Here is an 18,947-nt window from a genome sequence, read left to right on the forward strand (position 1 = left end):
ACAGGTATTAAAGGCTATCAATATGCATCACACAAGTACACGAGATGTTGATGAGGCCGGAAATAGATGCAAAAGCTTGTGCAGTCGAGAGATGGGTGGGGGTGGTGCCCCGCATGGCTATAGGGGGAGCTAACTCTGTATCCGTGCATGTTGTACGTACCTAAACCTTGACGCGTCTCCAAAGAAGTTACCATCCTATCCACCTTCCATCTCCACTGACGCGCTTTCATCGCGAATTCCGCTGCCGTCCATTTTTGCACGCCTTCCAACATGCAGCCGAACTATCAGGCACGGGGATATAATTATCCGCAACAGCACAATGCAGCTACACCTTCCCGACGACCAGGTAAGTACCCATTGCCAAACACAGCTGCCACAACACGTCCTCCTGCACCGACCGCCTGCGCATACTCGCCGTAAAAGACGATGATTAGTAGGAACGACCTCGCTCACTTGTTTCGCAACCCAGGCCCCATTGTCCACCCTCCGCACCCGGCTGCGCAACCGCAGTACAACACGGCCAACATGCAGGCTTCGCAGCGCGCCGAAGCCGAGCGCCGCGAGAAGATGCGCCGCATCGCAAAAAACCCGACCGACAAGAACATCCCCGAGGGCGTCGAGGACGTGTGCATTGGCGATGCCGTAGCGCGCTACAAGGAATTGCGCGAGGTCGAGCGCACGCTGGATGCGACTATGATGCGCAAGAAGCTGGACGTTATGGACTCGAAGCACCATTCGCGCGCATCGCGCTATGGCACCATGCGCATATGGATATCAAACACCGCCGAGAACCAGCCTTGGCAGAGCAGCGGCATCGACGCGGATGCCTTCGATTTCGAGAGCGAGAACAACGCGACGTACCGTGTCAAGATCCAAGGGCGCTTGCTCGACGAAGAGGGCGATGAGGGTCTCGAGGATGACGAGGAAGATGAGAAGGACGCCGATGCGATGTATGTCTGCTCAACTTTTCAACGCGGCAACGCTAGCTCGAGAGCCTGCCAATCGCACATCTATCTCGGTAGGAAACTAACTGGTATCTAGGGACGAAGATGGAGCAGAGAAAAAGCCAGCCGCAAAACCGAAGCTGTTTTCGCACTACTTCACATCCATCAACATCGATTTCGACCGCGCCAAGAGCTTACAACCCGACAACTTCACGCAAATCGAGTGGAAAAGGCCTGAGAACCCTACTGCGAAGGAGGCCAACTTTAGCGAACTCGAATTTGAGCGCAAGGGCGACGAGAACATCAACATCACGATCAACCTGCAGCGATACCAAAATCCCGAAGTCTTCCGCCTCAGCAAACCTCTCGCCGAGTTGCTCGACACCGATGAGGAGGACCGTGCTGGTGTGCTCATGGGCATCTGGGAATACGCGAGGTCACAACATCTGCAACAAGAAGACGATGAGCGCAAGTTTGCGTGTGACGCCAGGCTGAAAGCTCTCTTCGGTGGCCAAGACCATTTCTTCTTCCCAAACCTGCCCCAACTCATCAAGCAACACCTCACGACTCTCCCGCCTATTCAGCTGCAGTACACCATTCGCGTGGACAAGGACTACATCTCGCCCGCTGCCGATTCGGGAAAGACCGCCTCCGAGCCGACCGTATACGACGTTCAGGTAGCTCTCGAAGACCCGATGCAGCCACTATTCCAAGATATCCTGCGCCGGCCAGATAGCATACAGACCCTTCAAGAGATTCAGAAGATCGACGAGCAGCTTGTGCTGTTGATGGGGGCAATCGGCCAATCAAAGGCAAAGCACGCCTTCTTCACCAGCATGTCCAAGGACCCCGTGGCCTTCTTCAAGCGCTGGTTGTCTAGCCAGAAGCGAGACCTAGAGGTCCTACTTGGCGAGGCTACGCGAGGTGGTGGAGAAGACGTATCTGGCGAGGAATGGCGACGAGGAGGAGCTGATGGTGTATGGGGCAGCGAGGTTGCCAAGGAGAGCGTGGCCTTGTGGCTGGCCAGGTCCAATATCAAGCCTCATTAGGAAGAGCTGCTTGGTTGATTTCCTTGCTACGTTGTAGGAGTTTACGCTCATATTCAGAGGAGCCGGGCGAAAAGACGGCGTTCGTATTCGATACCCAAAGATCAGTTTCTTCAGCTTCAACGACGATGCCGTGAAAATGTTCTGTGGGGTGTTTAGATTGTGATAGATGACTACGGCGTGGAGACTATGATAATGCGTATACATAATCCAGCCATGGAACTGGTCAAACGTCATTAAGCCTATTCACTCAGTCTATCTATGGATCTAGTGTAATGAGAGCGTCTCATCGTCAGAGGTTGCATCTGTGTCAGCTCTGTAGGGTGGGTCAGCTTCATCCGGAAGCAGCCAGTCGATATCGTCATCCTTCTTCACTGATCTCGCATCAGGTAGTTATAACACAAAACAACCAAATAACCTTTCTCCAGGCCGCAATACCAACACTGTGGCGGTTTGACAGGGCTGAAGTTTTACTTGTCGATCGCCGACTGCGCACGGATGTATTCATGACCTCTCGAAGTGTCGTCTCCCATGTCCACTCTAGTTTGGTGTGGACTGTGAGCTTTGGAAGGTACGAAGTACGACAGGAAATATTAGTGGTTTCCACGAAGCAAATGGGCAGTACATGCGGCGCCTTGGTGCTAGGCTCGAGTGCAGCAAAGTTGAAACGCGGCAATGTGTAGGTTGTCCAATGGCGAACCCTAACTAAATCAGTATGCCTCCAGCCTCCCTCAGCCTTATCCTAAGTCACAAACAGATCTAACCTGTATATATACGTCTACATACCTATGTCTCTGACGCTCCTTAGGCTTAATATGAGAGCGATTTCTCTATAAGATCCAAAGGAAACTTCCAGCCTAAGTAACCTACTATCAACACATCATGGCCATTTTACCAAACGTCGTCTATCAATCGAATATTCTCCGGCCACGCACTGCCACTGAGAATAGTCTAAGCAGTGGTGCAATCGCCGGAGTTGTCCTTGGGTCCTTATGCGGTCTCCTCGTGTTCCTGGTCATTTTTTGGACATGTGCGTGGCGAACAAGACAAAGAAGTCCGAATCTCGACGAGCCATTGTTCCCAAGCGAGGATCATCCCCCCCTTCATGCGCCTGCCATAGCACTTCCGCCAGTTCCAGCAGATCCAACAGAATCCGGCGTCACTCCCCTGGAGATCGACAGCATCAATACTGTCGATCCTTGGAAAGTGGAGTACCAGCCCAACCCAGTTATGTTTCCTCATTTATCAGTCTCAATCGGGAATATTCATCATGAGGATGAGGAAGAAGGTGTACTTTTCAGTGCGAATGAGACAAGCCTACGAAGACCCGAAAGCATAATCGAGGTGTGCGGCACAAGATCGAATAGCTTTGGGAACCCGTCAGCGATATATGCAGCGGCCAATGGCACTGAATCCAAAGGTACTTCGCCACCGCTGCAAGGTATCAATACCAAACCTTCTGGTGATGCGGTACCCCCTTCGAAGTCTAGTAGATCAGATCTACCAATGGACGATATTCTGCCTGTCACAACAACGTCAGAAGTCCCTACGAGCTACGAGAGAAAGAGTCCATGTCAGAGTGGGCCTGGGACGGTCGAAATAATCAACACTACCCCGATCAAATCGTCAGAGCTATGTCCAGGCAGTTGTGACACTGGTATCATTGTTGCGTCGTCACCGAGGTCCCTCACAGAGGTGAACAGTAGCACAAGGACCTTATCCCTGCGGGCATCGTCACGCACCTCGCCGACTGACAATCCATCTGTCTCAAAAGCCATTATGTTTCCTTCCAAATCGGTCGAAGCAGATACTGATCCGGTGTATCCATGTTCTATCTGCCACCTCAAGTTTCGAACACCAGGCCTGAGAAGGTACGTAGCCTTCAATCACAAACGATACTCAGTCTTCAAGCCTCTTTGCTCACCCAAACTTTTGTAGAACCCATCAGAATCGTAAGCACAACCTCCGATATTCGTGTGAAATATGCAATTCACGATTTGGGCTCCGTGCGGACCTTCGACGTCACGAAAACAGTGTCCATCGAGGTGATCTTCATGACTTTCCTACAAAAGTGTTCCAATGCCCGAACACTGGCTGCTCGGATCCACAAAAGACGTACGCCCGAAAAGATAACTTCACTAGACATGTAAATCGTTGCGAGAGGGCTATTGCCAAAGCGAAGTCACTACATGATGCAGGCATGGAAAAGTGCAAGGGCAATCACAGACACTGGGAGATGCCTAGCCAGACCCGGGAACATGATCCAGATGTGGCAATGTGAGGCAGACCGGGTACTTTTGGAGGACTCTCACTCGAACCAATGAATGGCTCAACACTCTACGTTAGCCAGGTCGAAGCATACATGCATCGCGCTGGTTGCCCTTCCCAGGACTTCACGGAGAAATTGTGCGTCTCCGGAGTTGTACCATAGGGCAACTTTTCACAGCGGCGACATGCATGCATCATATCTCTCGCTTTGTGCCAATGAGCGAGGGGATTAAGAGCATCTTTCCTGATTGCAAGAGAAGGAAGTGCATTTGCATGATGCACAAGACAGAGTCCCTCGAGTTTCCGCCATCTGCACGTATGATTGGCTCCAATCTATCAGCATGAGTATGCCTCACTCAGCCTCGCAGTTACCCGTACATCTCATAATTATAGCATCTCTTGCTTTTCGCTCGCCCAAAATAACTCTTCTATTACTACCATACCCTTACAGTCAAGATGGCCCCCATCGCCCTCACTGTCCGCTCCACAATATTGCATACTGCGCCTTCTCGTAGCAAACGAGCCCCATCTGCGGCCCATAATCTTTCGGTTCTGATTGGTATTACTGTCTCAATTATCTGCGTCGTTGTCACTGTTGGGACGATATGTTGGCTTTTGAGGCGGCGGAAGAGGAAGGCGGCCAAGAGTCCCGAGAAGCCCTCGGAAATTGACACGACATATGCTGGAACTGAGATCAAATACCGAAGAATATCCGAGCTACCAGTCCCAGAAGTAGTACCACCTGAATATTTCAAGTCGCCGCAGCCGACCTCAAATAGAGCGACTACGCTAGAGTCAAAAACCGCAGCAAGGTCCGACTCATCAAAAGAAAAAGAGTGCGGCACTCCAAACCAAGTTTTCAGCTATAATCAAAGAACTCTGCTAGAATTGCCATCGAACGAGGAAGGTGTGTTTGACTACTAGCCACTATAGTGCTATCACTAACAACTTATGAAAAGTCCATTTTTCACATCTCCCCTTCGCTTCTGCAAACATCGGGAATAGTAACGATCGGCAGCAGAATACCATATCAGATTATGTCAACCCATTTGCTGTCGAGCACCGCCCGAACCCTGTGTATTATTCGTCTTTTGCTGGTCCGTCGCACACACCAGACGTGTTTCCACATCAAGAAGCATCTTTTGCGGATATTGAGATGCCGCAGATCGACGAACGCATTACATTTGACATCGATCTGGCTACCTCAGACACGGAGATGCTTCCAGCAGGCACATCCTCAGATAGCTGTGAGCTGCGTTTACCAGAGCCAATACATGGTAGTATCGATAACCAGATGTCTACCGATATCGACCAAGAAGAGGTTTCCTGGCCCCTGGCCAACAACCATCATCTTGCACAAGACTTGCCACATCCAGAAGGTCGAGCGCAGACCAGAAATCTAAAGAATCCCCCGAAGCACAACAAAGTGGCAGTGGATATGACTTCCGACGATTTCCAACATACACGACTGACAGATCCAGTCCATGCATTTGTTCCAGCGTCTACTCCTAATTTGGCTCCTTGCAAGAGGATAGCAGGCCTTGATTTACATCCCTTGAATACCGCGAACGCAAGTATTGAACCGTCCGAGGACCACGATAACAGAAGGACCACTCACTCGAACCAAAGAAGGCGTCCTAATCAACGTACATTGATGCCCAAATCGTTGTCTCCACGAGACCTGAAGACGTCTCCAAGTCCACAGTCGAGTAAATCTACACCGGATTCTGCCAGGACGGACTTCAGTTTTGCCTCGACAGCTACACATGTCACGATACCGGGATCGGCAATCACAACACCATCGTCCGCTGGAATAAGATCGCCCGCCAACCCATTAAGTCCTGGAGAGAATTATCTAACATGCCGAGACTGTGGGAAAACGTTCCAGACTCCAGGACAGCAAAAGTGCGTATCTCCCCTCACAAAAGTGTGCTCTAGTCTTACTATGAAAAGCAATCGAGCATCATCAAAGATACTAACACGACCTCCAAAGGAAACACTACAATCGTCAACACAATCTTCGCTACGTATGCGATATTTGCATGCGACCCTTTGGGGTAAAGGCAGACCTTGATCGCCACGAATACACTGTGCATGCGGATCGCTTCCGATCAGAGAAGCGATCGTGGTGCACTATCCCCGGTTGTCCAACGCCGAACAAGGAATGGACGCGCAAGGATAATTTTAATAGACATGTTAGGAGCTGTGAAACGAGGGCGGCGGCAGCAGTCAGCCGAGGGCGCGGGAAAGGCAAGGAACGAGCTGTTGAGTAGAAAGGGTGTTTCAAGAGTGAAAAGATGGGTATTTAACGTTTCCAACAATTACCAAAAACCCTCATCTCCCCACGTAGTCTGTGCTCGTGAACTCGCGCAAGCAGGCATGCATGCTCATGCGTTCGCGTCCGAACATTCCTATATCCACACATACAAATGTACAATGGCGCAGCTTCCTCGTCCTCCTCTCAGGAAGTCGCCTGGTCTTCTTGTTCTCCCCCTCATTCTATGTTTCCCTAACATGTTGCTGCTGGCGGAGCAAGCTCTCTGCCCAGTAATCCCAACACTCTTTGAGTAGAAATAAACAACGTAACCGACAACGCCCGTCTCGCACACCTTCCGAGGGTGGTGGAACATGCAAATTTGATGCGATTGATGAGGAGAAGCGACGACTTTTCAAGCGTCGCAAAGTCCAGAGGGGCGGCGTGAAGAGCCCAACACGCCAGAAACGCCACGCAGGAGAAATGGACCTGAACCGGGGAAAACATCTACTGAAGGGAACTCGTTGGTGGAGGCGTTGTCAAGGGGCGTGAAAGATGGCGAAAATGAGGTTTTCAAGTGTTGCTGATGATGACTCTGGCGCCCTCTTTGCCCAGCACACCGCGCTCCTTGGCCTTGGGGCTCCTGTCCCGACCCTTTTTGCGACTGAGGAAGCCGAGCATGCCAGACGGTTTCTCGGCGTGTGCATCTTTCTGTACGAGGGCGGAACTCTGGTTAGCCATCTCGGTCCAGGAGCCATGCTCATTGAGAACTACCTGTACGCCTCCGGTTGTGCTGATGCTGCGCTGTGATCCGCGCTGGCGGTTATTTATAGGGCGGGAGAATGAGGGCGTCGGAATCTCGGAGCCGTCATGGGGGAAATAATCGACATGCTCGCCACGCTGCGATGTGGGTGATCCAGTGTTGGCGGTCTGGTTCAGAATGTTCGTGGCAAGCGGAGGGCTGCCGTTGGGCGATTGCGTTGATCGGGCGGTAGTAGCGGAGCGGGTAGGATGGAGATCGCCGTCCTGGGACTTGTTGGTCGGCGCGACTGGGCGCCCCCATGGGTCTACCTGCTGCCCTGCTGCAGATGTGGGAGCGTTGTCCGGCTGGCTTGTATTACTCGCTCTTGAGCCGCCGACCGAGTCTTGGGGATCTGCCACTGCTACAGCAGCTGGAGGCCGCTGGTCTGCAGCCGTTGTGTAGTTGAAAGGCTCAAACAAAGTCTCAATCATCTTGTGGAGCTCCTCTGCCCGTATCTCCTGTTCGGTCGCATCATCCTTGAGCGCTTCTCTGGGCTTCTGTCTGCGCGCTCTCGCCTCCAGTGGTGCCTCTTCCAATAACAACTCCTCTAGATCGTAGGTCGCGTCAAAGTTGGTCTTGTCGCTCGACGGGACAAAGACGGGTGGGATCTCCTTCCGCTCCAGGGCGACGAAGTCAAGGGGACGGAAGAAGGGGTTGTCTGTGAAGGACTCGAAGCCAATGGCGCCTATGCGCTTCTTCCGGTCCTTCTCCAGCAACGAGCTGATGGCATGCAGACAGGGCATCGACACAGGCGGGCTGGTAACAGGATACGTGGGCTCTCCTTTGGAGATCTTGGCGGCGAGCGAGTCGTGGCTGCTGGCCTCAAAGGGGCGCTTGTTGTAGATGCACTCGTAGAAGAGCACACCCAGTGACCACCAGTCGACTTCGCACGAGTATCCTTTGCCTTCGTACACTTCGGGAGCCAGGTAGGCGAGCGTGCCAGACTTGCTCGTCAGCGGCTTGTGGGGCGTGAAGTCGGAGGCGACGTTCTGGCAATGTTAGTGACGGTTGGGATGTGGGCGGGATAGAGCGTACAAAGTCTGCCAGATGGACATGGCCCTCGGAATCCAACAGCACGTTGTCTGGCTTGATGTCCCTGTGCACGATGCCCTGCTGGTGGATGTAGCGCACGGCGCAACCCAGCTGGGCTATCCAGAAGCGCACTGCTTCTTCCGTAAACGTCTTTCGCGAGATGTGGAAGCGTAGATCGCCGCCGTTCATTAAGTCGACCACAATGTATCTGGGACTGTCAGCTTGGTGCCCAGGCTGTCGACACGGCGGAAGACATACAGATACTCGATATCTTGGAAACTGTAGCGCAAGTTGCAGAGGAAGGGGTGGTTCAAGTGCTCGAGCATGCGCCGCTCTCGAATGATGTTGCGAACACTCTCGGAGCGTACCACTGTCGCACAAGGTCAGCATCGGTCCCTGCTGGCATGCAGTCGCACATTGTGCACACACCTTCATCTTTCCGGATGTACTTGAGCGCAAAAGTGAGGCCCGTGTCTTTCCGCTCGACGATGCGCACCTTGCCGAATGCGCCCTTGCCAACAACTCGCAGCAGTCGGAAGTGGTTGAGGTTTACTGGTGGGGAGTTAGTGACGGTGTTTGCCCGAAGACGCCTTGGTGGAGACGCACCTTGGTCGGTGAAGACGACGGGCTTGCCGTTGCTCTGACCCATGGGAGGCTACAATGGCAGACTGCCTGAGGAATGGAAATGCGTGTCTAGTAATGCATCAGGCGAAGGATGGACGTGGCCGGGGGTGCTTCGGCGGCCTGGTGGTGGGGACGGCAGTGGGGACGGCGTCGTGGTTGCGGGCGGGCGTGGTCTGGATGGCAGGCGAGGGCGGGCGGGTAGTCGGGGATTATTAGGGCAGAAGCAACTGGCAGCAGACGTGAGATAGAAGTAAAGCAGAGTTGAAAGGAGGGCCCGACAGGATTGAAGAGGCACGTTTCGCAGGCGTGGCCCAAGGAAGATTAGTGTCGGCAGGACTAGTGGCTAGGAAATGCATGGGTTACACGTTTTGAGTCGCATCCCTGCACCACGACTGGGCCATCAAAGACGACCCAAGCTGCTACGAGGCAAGCGTTGATGCTCCCCTAGTCATGGTCAGCCACAGTACAACGCCCGCCCACGAGGCCTGGCCGCACCCTACGCAAACCGAGCCATGGCTATAGTTGACCACGACGCCATTGTCTGCCTCTAGAGACGTCTAGTTTGCCAGGTGAGACTGCCCAGCGAGCCCCATGCACCACGAATCCCATGTGCAGCCTCCCACCCACGCAACCTCGTCACGGGACGGCGCACTCTATCTGAGCCGTCAGAGCCCCAAGGTTTCCGGGGTTCAGCGAGACGTCGTCCTGCTCCCGTCTGATCTGCACTACGCTCGGACTCGTCGTGAAACACATCTTCAACCACAGGCCCGACGCCGCGCAATCATAGCACTGGCTTAGCTCGGGAGTCGTTATAATTTCCTCCTGCAACCACCACATGTCGAGACTGGCAGCATACACCTGTCTCGCCGATTTTGGCCTTTGTCCAAACCCTTCATCGTCGCTGATAAGACCAAGCATCGCTCCCGGAGCCGGCGCCGATTGGGCTTTCCTCGATTAGTTTCTTCTCCCCAAGACCCGCTTTCTTCTACTAACAACGTAGAACCGTGCGACGGGCGACCACCTCTGCAGCAAACCAGCTGCGGGTACTCAGGCCGGCGCTGAGAGCCACGTCAAGCGGAATTGCTTTGGCATCCTTCGCGGCCTTTTGACGAGAATTCAAGAGAACAAGTTGCTCGCTCAACCCAGTAGCGCACATGGCCGCTGCAGTGCCAATGCTCACACGCCGACCTCGACGGTTGGCGCGCACATTGTATTCCCGGGGCCATCTTGGCTAGGCAAACCTTCACTCCTCTTATGCCAGACGTAATGGTCTTGGCCGATCCTTCCGTGCCTCCTCCAGGGACCTGCACTAGTCCACCACGCCCCTGTCACTAATTGCCAACTACTCGTCCTGCTTGGCCAACTCTCGTTCCCCAAGACACCACCACAACTACACCGTGGCTCTCTCGGGAAATTCTGAGTCGGAATGCATGCATCCCTGCTTACAACCGCTCCGGCCCGATCGCTCAACCCCCGTTGACAACTGTTGCACGACAGCTCAGCACAGCAGGCACGCGCAAGACTCTTTCGCGGATGCGCGCCGCTGCAGTCGTTGCATGTCTCTGTACGTGGGCGTGTAGTACAGAGTTTCGGCTGAGCCCACACCAGGCTAAAGAGCTCGCGTTCTAGAAGACTGCCGCTCCCTCCGACCTGCAGCAGTGTGGACACCATTCCACGCGACTACTGCGTGTCGCCTGCAGCCATGTGGACTTGTTCAGCCTCGTAGTGCCATCTCCTAATCAAGTCTGCCGCCGGCTACGGTTGTAGCTCATCTCCTCCTGAAGCAAGACGCCTCGTGTCGGGTCCTCAATGCTGGGGCAGCCCTTTGCGCCCTCCTGCGCGCATGTGGCACAGCAACTCCTGATGCGATGCAGCCCCTATGCGTTGGCATCCAACCAGAGCTTATCCGTTCCCAGGTCCTTGTTGTTGGTCTTGCTCCCGCGAGAACAAGACCAGTGTTTCTCCAGTACAGTGGTGCCTGACGGGTATCGATCGAGGTTGTCCACTCGCCTGGGTTCCAGCCTTGCAGATATGCGATCCCGCGGAGGAACCGTCTACTAGACATATCGACATCACTAAGGCAGATGGGCTACTCCTGCGATCCTCGCTTAACATGAGATTGCATCAATCTGCAGCAGACCGGCCTCGACAGCCCCTCGGATCCTGATTGGCTAGATTCGTATGCTTGTATGCTACTGGTGCTTCGATACGAACAAGCCACTGGCTATGAGATGTAGTCCCGTTCGTAAGCTCCGGCACTCTACTGGCGCTACTATGCACCTCTGGACTACCTATCAGACCTGAAACACTTGTTTCTATGCATCCAGCTCAGCTCAATGTGCGAGCGGTGCTTTTGCCTCCTATTAGCGCCTTCGGGACCAACCTCATGGGCACGGACTTCGCGTGAAAGACTGCAGTATTCAAAGGACGTTCCGCGAAACGTGGCCTGCAAACCCTCGGTGTCATGTTGCGAAGAGGAGCATTAAGTTCTACGCTGGATCAGAATAGGAAATCGATTACACTGGCTTGATATGGCTGAAAAGCCTCACGAAAACCCTCTCATAGCTCCCAAGTTGGTTGGATACACAACCTGCACTTCATGCACGTAAGCTATGGACATCCCAGCAAACACGAGCTCGGGGCGAGCGGATGAGATTTGTACCACAATAGTCTGCATTGTTTAGCACAAGGAAGTTTCACGCTGATCACTGTATCACAGGCAAAAGAGCTGGTAGATGTGCTTCGCAAGTATCCTCAACTCGGGTGAATATCCGGCAGATCCGGCATCGAAGCGAAGACTGTACATCTACAGGCCAGTCCCTCTCAGTGTGGATCTCAATGCGGAACTCGGCACTGTGCCCGACGACGGATATAGGCATCGATCCCATGTACATATACGGCAGAAGGAAGACAGCCTGATATGGTAGTACCAGGTGTCCTTCTAACTCAATCAGGGCGCTATTGACTTTATCCTCGAGCTCCTACAGATCACGCGTACAGCGATATCCCTGTCCGCTTACGCGGTACTACCCGAGGCTCGTATTTTCACACCAAAAATACAGCATCGGTATGGGTACGCGCAGACGCATGGATCTGACCTCGCTCGTCGAAAGTGTAGTAAGATTTGTAGCCCGCCCGTTCAGAGAGAGGCGGCCTTCCTGCGGTACATGCGGCTGTCGTTGTATACGACTGAGACAGCACGTGGTGTCTCGCACAGCGGTGTGCAGGGCCAAGGCTAAGCAGCCATGGCGTCGGGTGCCTCGTCACGCAAGCGTGAAGTTTGCTTTTGCGGAACTATAGTACTATCGTGGCATGACGCCTGGAAACAAAAGGAAGTCGCATGGATGCCCAAGCAGCTCGTCGATCAGCTCCCAAGCCTCGGAATTGTTTATCCAGACAGCAATGATCTTCTTGTAGAACAAGCCCGCAGGACGTCTAGACACGTGATGGTATATCCAATGCACTGCTTGCATGATGCTCTGTGCAGTTGGCTTTTGTCGCTACAACCTCTATGTCTGCATGTTTGTAGACTAGTAGAACTCTAAGAATCTAGGTTCTGGTGCCCATCAGTCCGGCAAGAATACGCGACTTCTGTGCCTCGACGTCAAAAGAATGGGTGCGTGAGATGCTGGTCCTACCAGGATATACATTGAATGATGACAATTCATTCTCAATACAATCCGTGGTTGAAGTGCTTCACGCCGTGGGGTGCATCATAGTCAGCTTGGGATGCTGGATTGGCGCGAAAAGCGATTCTCTTAGTAATGGATCAGTTTTGTATCGTTGTGAATGTAGGAAGATGGAAGCAACCTGAAACCAGGGCAACCTTGGAAGGCCGCATATACTCGATTCACGGGCAACTTGAGGACGATTAGTCAAGCTGGGGTAGATGTAGGCGGCCCTTTCCGAAATCAGCCAGAACAGAGATAGTTTTCCTGTTCTGGCCAAAAGAGGCAATCGCGCTGAAGTGTGCCTCCCACAGTGCTAGGCCGCTGTATTGCGGTCTGTGAGTGTGCGCGGCTATCGACGGTGCCAAGCGGCTGCTGCAGGGTCGCCGACGACGTTGCGTATTGTTGTTCATGTGCGGAGTGCAATGCGGTACCTGTAACGGTCTTCACTCGAGCGTACCATTGTAGCGATGCAACGTTGGTGGCTTGGGGTATGGCTCCTCGGTTCGGCAGGCACTAAGCCCTATGCCCAAGCTTCAACACGTTGCGACTACCCTACCCAGCACGACGTCGAGCAACACACGATGCACTCGACCAGCAACCCCAGCTCCGCACGTCATGAACGGGGCAGACACACGGACATACGCTGAATCGCATACGACGGGCCAGCTGCCTACGCCAACCTCAACGCCCGAACCGGACGATCTGGCACTCCCGGGTGCCCGCCGCAACAATGAAGCCCGGAGCGAGCAACCGCTGCACAACATGACGAATGGCTCCAGGGTCGAGGCGAACAGCGCAATCAGTTCGAGCATCACGAGCAGGAGGCCGAGCGTGCACGAAGAGGCTATCCTCTCAGACACAAGCGAGAAGATACGGCCTATCAAGCGGCCTGGAGATGCTCGGAGAAGGAGCAGCGTGTCGGAGCACGAGAAGATTCTCAAGCTTAGTCCCCGCCAGATCCAAGAGCTTACGAGTGAGCCTGCGAGCATCCCAGTGCGAGCAGCGACTCCGATTCTTGAGGACGAACTAGAAGACGTCACACCGCTCCAAGACGCGGACGGACAGGGCAAGAATAAGCTCTTGGGCGTGGTGCTGGAGCGGCCCGTGGAGCTGAATGGCGACACCAGAAAAGAGAAAGGCTCGGGAGGGCGGGATGCACCACGGGAGAAGGAGGTCGTCCTTATCAAAACATCTGCAACTGAATTGCGAAATGGCCGGCCTGTCCTCAGCTCACGATCCGTCACTACGCCCTCGCTCACACGGAGGACGACGTCCAGGTCGCGGTCACGCACACATACCCAGACCCAAGAAACAGAGGACCGGAGGCACGGCAGACATGTTCCTCCGCCGTTGAGTCTGGACCACCGAGATGGCACATCAAAGGGCCACGACCGACACAAAGAGACGCGCGAGATGCGGGAGCAGGTTTCGCCGACGCCAATTGCTCTCCCGCTGCCGCCAATGTCGATGCCTACTTTTCTCTCGCTAGAACTTTCTGCAAGCCGCCCCTCTCCGCTGTACATATACCGTCCAGCGACGACAGACTTTCCTTATGAATCGTCCGAGATCAAGTACGAGCGGTTGCTCAACTTCCTGAGGATACCGCTGAAAATTGAGGGCATATTGGGTTTTGGCGCTCTGGCTTGTCTCGATGCATGGATGCACGTTCTGACGATCCTCCCCCTCCGCTTCCTGCTTGCTGTCCTCATCTTGGTCAAATGGTGGGGCTCCGTCATTGTCAAAGAATTCCGTGATCTCTGGGCTTTTGTCTATGATGGCCTTCCTCGCTTTTGGCAGCGCAGGAAGCAGACCGACGTCCCCACGCCTCTACCAACGCCCGCCGACGAGGCGGCTCCGTCAATGTCGCGTAAAACGTCGTCCTCGACTGTTCCTCCAGTCAGTGCTACAGCCAGGCAGAGTCCGCACGTGTCGACAACCTTCAAGTTTCCAGACATGAATGAGCTCAGAGTGCGCCGGCCTCGTAACTCTCGATTTCGTCATCGGCGCACCAAGTCTACGCCATCAACGCTGCAACCAAGTCATAAAGCAGACATACTGAAAGGTCTCCTAGTCATCGCCAGCTGCTTTGTCTTAATGCGGTTCGATGCCAGTCGCATGTATCATGGCATTCGTGGCCAGTCAGCGATCAAGCTCTATGTCATCTACAACGTTCTCGAGGTATGTGACCGCCTGCTCTCGGCTGTTGGTCAGGATGTGTTGGAGTGTCTCTTTTCTCGTGAGACCCTGGATCGCAATCCCGACGGTAGAAGCAAGGTTCTCCGGCCACTCGGAATGTTTGCCCTCGCACTTGTATACACTGTTGCCCATGCTACAGCGCTGTTCTACCAGGTCATCACTCTAAACGTGGCCGTCAACTCCTACTCGAACGCACTACTGACACTGCTCATGTCCAATCAATTTGTGGAAATCAAGGGCACCGTGTTCAAGAAGTTTGAGAAAGAGAACCTTTTCCAGATCACCTGTGCAGATATTGTAGAACGCTTCCAGCTCTGGCTCATGCTTCTCATTATTGCAATGCGCAATGTCGTTGAAGTAGGCGGCCTCAGTATCCAGAGCAGCGATACGTCGTGGACGGCCATGTTTACTGGATCTGCGAATGCGTCCACGACTCCACTCAAGGCCTCGAGTATCATACCTATGAGCTTTACCATCTTTCCCAAGTACATCGCCCAGGTACTCAATCCGTTCCTACTGGTGTTGGGCAGCGAGATGTTTGTCGACTGGCTGAAACACGCGTACATCACCAAGTTCAACCAGTACAAACCGGAGGTATATAGCAAGTTCTTCGACGTGCTAGCCAAGGACTACTATTCCAACGTAAGCTGCCTTGTTCTTTCCACACTTTCTAGCTAACACTCGCAGGCCTTTGCTGATGCAGACTTGACACGACGCCTGGGTTTGCCAGTCATACCATTGTCATGCCTCTTCATCCGTGCTGCTATTCAGACTTATCATATGTTCATTGCCATGCACATGCCGCCTCCCCTCCACACAACATCGACATCACTCTCTTCGGACCCTGCCTCCTCCCCCACCACGACCGCAGCTCTCGCCCACATTGACCATGTCTTCCGCCGCGCTTTGGGTCGTTCTTCCTTTGGTGCTGGTGTTCCCTCCCAACCCTGGTATCATCCCCTCTCCTACACCCTCGATGATCTGATCGCCGGCTCGACCATGCTCATCGTCTTCCTCGTTGGCTACTTTATCTTCCTTGCTTTCAAACTTATCCTCGGTATGCTGCTGCTGTCCATCAGTCGCAAGCGCTATCACGGTATGCAGGAGCGAGAGAAGATGAGCGTTGAGACTGGGGGTAAGAGGATCGGGGGCTGGGGCGTTGTTGATGTGGACGAGGAGAAGAGGAAGATAATCTACGATGATGATCCCGAAACGCTGAAGCGGTTGAGGGAGAGAGACGAGAAGGGTAGGAAGAAGGAGCAGGAAGAGAGGGAGAAGGGGACAAGCTTTGGACACGTTAGTCGATATGCGATGGTCGCTAAGAGAATATGGTGATGTAGTTTAGTTTGTTCCCATATCATTACGACTCGTTTCGGTCTTCTAGACTATGTTCAAATCTTGGATTTGTTTACTACTCAGTCTGTTACACGCTCGCAACAAGATCTTCATTCGGGCCAAGTATCGCGTATCTGAGCATCGATCGAATCCTACCGAGGTTGGCGTTAGGGCTGCGCGCTAGTGGCACGCCTTTTCAACAGCATTGGCCGTAACACGTCTGCCTTTATCGCAAGCACTCTCCTTGACATTCTACCGTTTCGTCATCATCCTTGAACGCCCAAAGCTAGATTTGACCTTTTCGCTCAGCGCACAATCCTCCGGTCTCTTTTCATCTGACCACAACTCAACATGGCCGAACAATCCATTCCCAAACAAAAGCCCTTCATGGAACAACTAGCGTTGAAAGAAGTTGGGAAGGATGAGTATGAAATGATAAACCTACCTCAGAAGATGGGCAATCCGCTGGACATCGCATACGGCGGCTATGCAATCGCCGTGGCATGCAAAGCAGCGTCTCTCACAGTACCGGAAGGCTACCATCTCTACTCTATGCAAGGAAACTACCTGGGGCCAGCATACACGGACCGGCCTCTGCGGGCCAATGTACGGGTAGTAAGGCAGACACGGACGTTTGCGACACGACAGGTGGAAGTGAGCCAGACGACCGATGCCGGAAAGGAAGGAAAGAAAAGAGTATGCCTCCTCGCAACGGCGGACTTTATGGTCGCAGAGACTTCGTCCTTGTTATCATACTCCCAAGCTCCCTTGAACAGCTATCCAAACTGGAAGGATTGCCCCACACCATCCGTTGCGTATTCCGGTCTTGTCGCGGAGGGGAAGATGCCGCAGAAGATGCTGGATGCGCACGCAGTAGGCTTCAATCTGCTGAACCATCTCTACGACCAACGTCTCTGCCCCAATGCCATCTTTGCGCAAAACCTCTACGGCATCGCAAAAGAGCTCCCGCATACACAAGACGACCTCCCTCCCTCGTCGCGTACGACTGCAGATTGGATCCGCAGCAAGGAAGTCCTACCCAAGCCTATCGATCACATCACCGCACTGACTTTCCTCATCGACACCGCTATTGCGTTCTTACCGCTGTCGTTCAACCATCGCTGGTTTGACGACGTAAGTGCAGTGTCTAGTCTTGATTTCTCGTTGAGAATCTTTGCGAACGAGGTGGATGTGAATGGGTGGTTGCTCAGGGAGTTGAGGGCGCCGGTTGCAGATCAAGGACGTAGTTTTGGCGAGGCGTGGATATGGGACGAGGAGGGTAAGGCGGTGGCGTGTATGAGTCAGCAGAGTATTCTGAGGCCGACAAAGAAGAAGGCGAAGGGGAAGTTGTGATTATGTTGAGAGATGGTGCTGGTGTTTGGGGTGTTGGGATTGGAACATGGTTGTGTTTTGAGCATATGTACTGTAGATGTCGCAATTACAAGTATCGCATTCGGTTCAAGACGTAGAATGCGAAACCGACACTCATAGATTACTCAGACGCGCTGTCCCAATAAGCTCGTCAGCGCTACCCCAGGCTGACCCGGAACGTTAATGTACATCTGGGTATAATCGGCCCGACGGATCTGTCAGAGTGAAGACGCAATCGCAACCGAAGATCCTCGGCTGTAGATGTCGCGAGCCTGCTATCACAGCACGTAGAAACAAAGTGCAACCGATCCTCCTCGGCTTGGGTACCACGAGCCTAATTCTTTCGTCCATCTCCGAGACCTTGAGACACGCAACAGTTCGATGCTGCACAGAGTGTTGCCTAGCGCTGTGGGCCCCTTTCGAGTACCCAACCATCTGTCCCGCTGTACGTCCATCAGGGCTCGAGCGCGAGAAGCGCTGGTCTCGGTTAACATCAGAGTGCTGCCTCCCGGCTACGACGATAAGGCATGACATGCCAATTGCTGACCGGACTCGTACCGTCTTGGAGTAGAGTGCCCAGAGGGCGTATGTGACATGCCAGCTGCTTACCGGTAGAAGAGTGTAAGACTCACACCACTTGGATGGTACGACCTGCGTCCACGTCTTGAATCGATCATCGGATGGCATGCATGGCGCTTGAGGAGAAGAGCAGGTACAGTCAGCAGCGCACATGAATAGAGAGCGCGAATTTGACGGGATTTGAGGTATATCGAGGTGGTTCAGCCACACACGACCGGTGGTCGGAAAAGCCAAGATCCGCCGTTCATGGCCGTATCGTCCCGTAACCCCTGCAACAGCATCAGTAAACAAAACGTCCCTTGGAACCGGCGAGCCGAAAGGCAACGGCTGTGGAGTAGAAGTATCGAGACACGACGGGAACCGGAAGCTTTTGAAGACGAACAGGGTCAGAGAGTATGCCAGGGTAAGGCTGAACGACCGTTCCACCTTCTGTGGTACCGGAACAAGCGATATCCGCTGCCGAAAAGGGCGCTAGAAGCGTGAAGCCACGAGCGGCAGGTCGAACCGGATACAGAAACCCAACACCGAGCAGCTGCCACGCAACGATTTGGGGCCGTCCCCACAAATCTTCACCCTGAATCTCGCGAATTTCGTCCGCGCAGATTGTAGCCAGGGTCTGGAGCTGTTGTTTTGTTTAGGAGGTGGCACAGGAACGTGGTCGATTGGATCGTTGCCCGCGTCGACATGCATAGTCGCACAGGGAAGAAGTGCACAACGTCAACGACGTCAAGAGAATGTACTGTTCCTTCAGTCGTCTACCTGCACGGCGCATGCACCCCTACGGTTACTGAGACAATCGACTGTAGACGGCTGTTTTCTTTTGGG

At 53.6% G+C, this 18,947-nt stretch overlaps 7 protein-coding genes across 7 annotated transcripts; 5 read left to right on the top strand and 2 right to left on the bottom strand.

Annotated features, from left to right (window-relative positions):
• Window positions 1–319: 319 nt before the first annotated feature.
• GT037_008431 (swi-snf complex subunit) lies at window positions 320–1,993 on the top strand (the record flags this gene model as incomplete). The annotated part of the gene is made up of 3 exons (XM_038933478.1): window positions 320–346; window positions 424–950; window positions 1,042–1,993. The coding sequence occupies 3 exons, from the start codon at window positions 320–322 to the stop codon at window positions 1,991–1,993; spliced, it is 1,506 nt and encodes a 501-aa protein (XP_038784143.1).
• Window positions 1,994–2,872: 879 nt separating this feature from the next.
• On the top strand, window positions 2,873–3,928 carry GT037_008432 (uncharacterized protein; the record flags this gene model as incomplete). Its single annotated transcript, XM_038933479.1, has 1 exon — window positions 2,873–3,928. One exon carries the CDS (start codon window positions 2,873–2,875, stop codon window positions 3,926–3,928), a length of 1,056 nt encoding a protein of 351 aa, XP_038784144.1.
• A 786-nt stretch (window positions 3,929–4,714) lies between these two features.
• On the top strand, window positions 4,715–5,793 carry GT037_008433 (uncharacterized protein; the record flags this gene model as incomplete). Its single annotated transcript, XM_038933480.1, has 3 exons — window positions 4,715–5,165; window positions 5,218–5,690; window positions 5,740–5,793. 3 exons carry the CDS (start codon window positions 4,715–4,717, stop codon window positions 5,791–5,793), a joined length of 978 nt encoding a protein of 325 aa, XP_038784145.1.
• Window positions 5,794–7,085: 1,292 nt separating this feature from the next.
• Window positions 7,086–8,995, bottom strand: GT037_008434 (kinase-like protein; the record flags this gene model as incomplete). Its single annotated transcript, XM_038933481.1, has 5 exons — window positions 7,086–8,303; window positions 8,350–8,554; window positions 8,605–8,716; window positions 8,776–8,898; window positions 8,953–8,995. The coding sequence occupies 5 exons, from the start codon at window positions 8,993–8,995 to the stop codon at window positions 7,086–7,088; spliced, it is 1,701 nt and encodes a 566-aa protein (XP_038784146.1).
• Window positions 8,996–9,606: 611 nt separating this feature from the next.
• Window positions 9,607–9,888, bottom strand: GT037_008435 (uncharacterized protein; the record flags this gene model as incomplete). The annotated part of the gene is made up of 1 exon (XM_038933482.1): window positions 9,607–9,888. The coding sequence occupies one exon, from the start codon at window positions 9,886–9,888 to the stop codon at window positions 9,607–9,609; it is 282 nt and encodes a 93-aa protein (XP_038784147.1).
• Window positions 9,889–11,705: 1,817 nt separating this feature from the next.
• Window positions 11,706–12,270, top strand: GT037_008436 (uncharacterized protein; the record flags this gene model as incomplete). The annotated part of the gene is made up of 2 exons (XM_038933483.1): window positions 11,706–11,782; window positions 11,925–12,270. 2 exons carry the CDS (start codon window positions 11,706–11,708, stop codon window positions 12,268–12,270), a joined length of 423 nt encoding a protein of 140 aa, XP_038784148.1.
• A 986-nt stretch (window positions 12,271–13,256) lies between these two features.
• On the top strand, window positions 13,257–17,525 carry GT037_008437 (duf-domain-containing protein; the record flags this gene model as incomplete). Its single annotated transcript, XM_038933484.1, has 3 exons — window positions 13,257–15,479; window positions 15,525–16,133; window positions 16,554–17,525. 3 exons carry the CDS (start codon window positions 13,257–13,259, stop codon window positions 17,523–17,525), a joined length of 3,804 nt encoding a protein of 1,267 aa, XP_038784149.1.
• Window positions 17,526–18,947: the final 1,422 nt, after the last annotated feature.

This window comes from Alternaria burnsii, assembly GCF_013036055.1.
Source record: "Alternaria burnsii strain CBS107.38 chromosome Unknown 753, whole genome shotgun sequence".
In the NCBI taxonomy this organism is placed as follows: domain Eukaryota; kingdom Fungi; phylum Ascomycota; class Dothideomycetes; order Pleosporales; family Pleosporaceae; genus Alternaria; species Alternaria burnsii.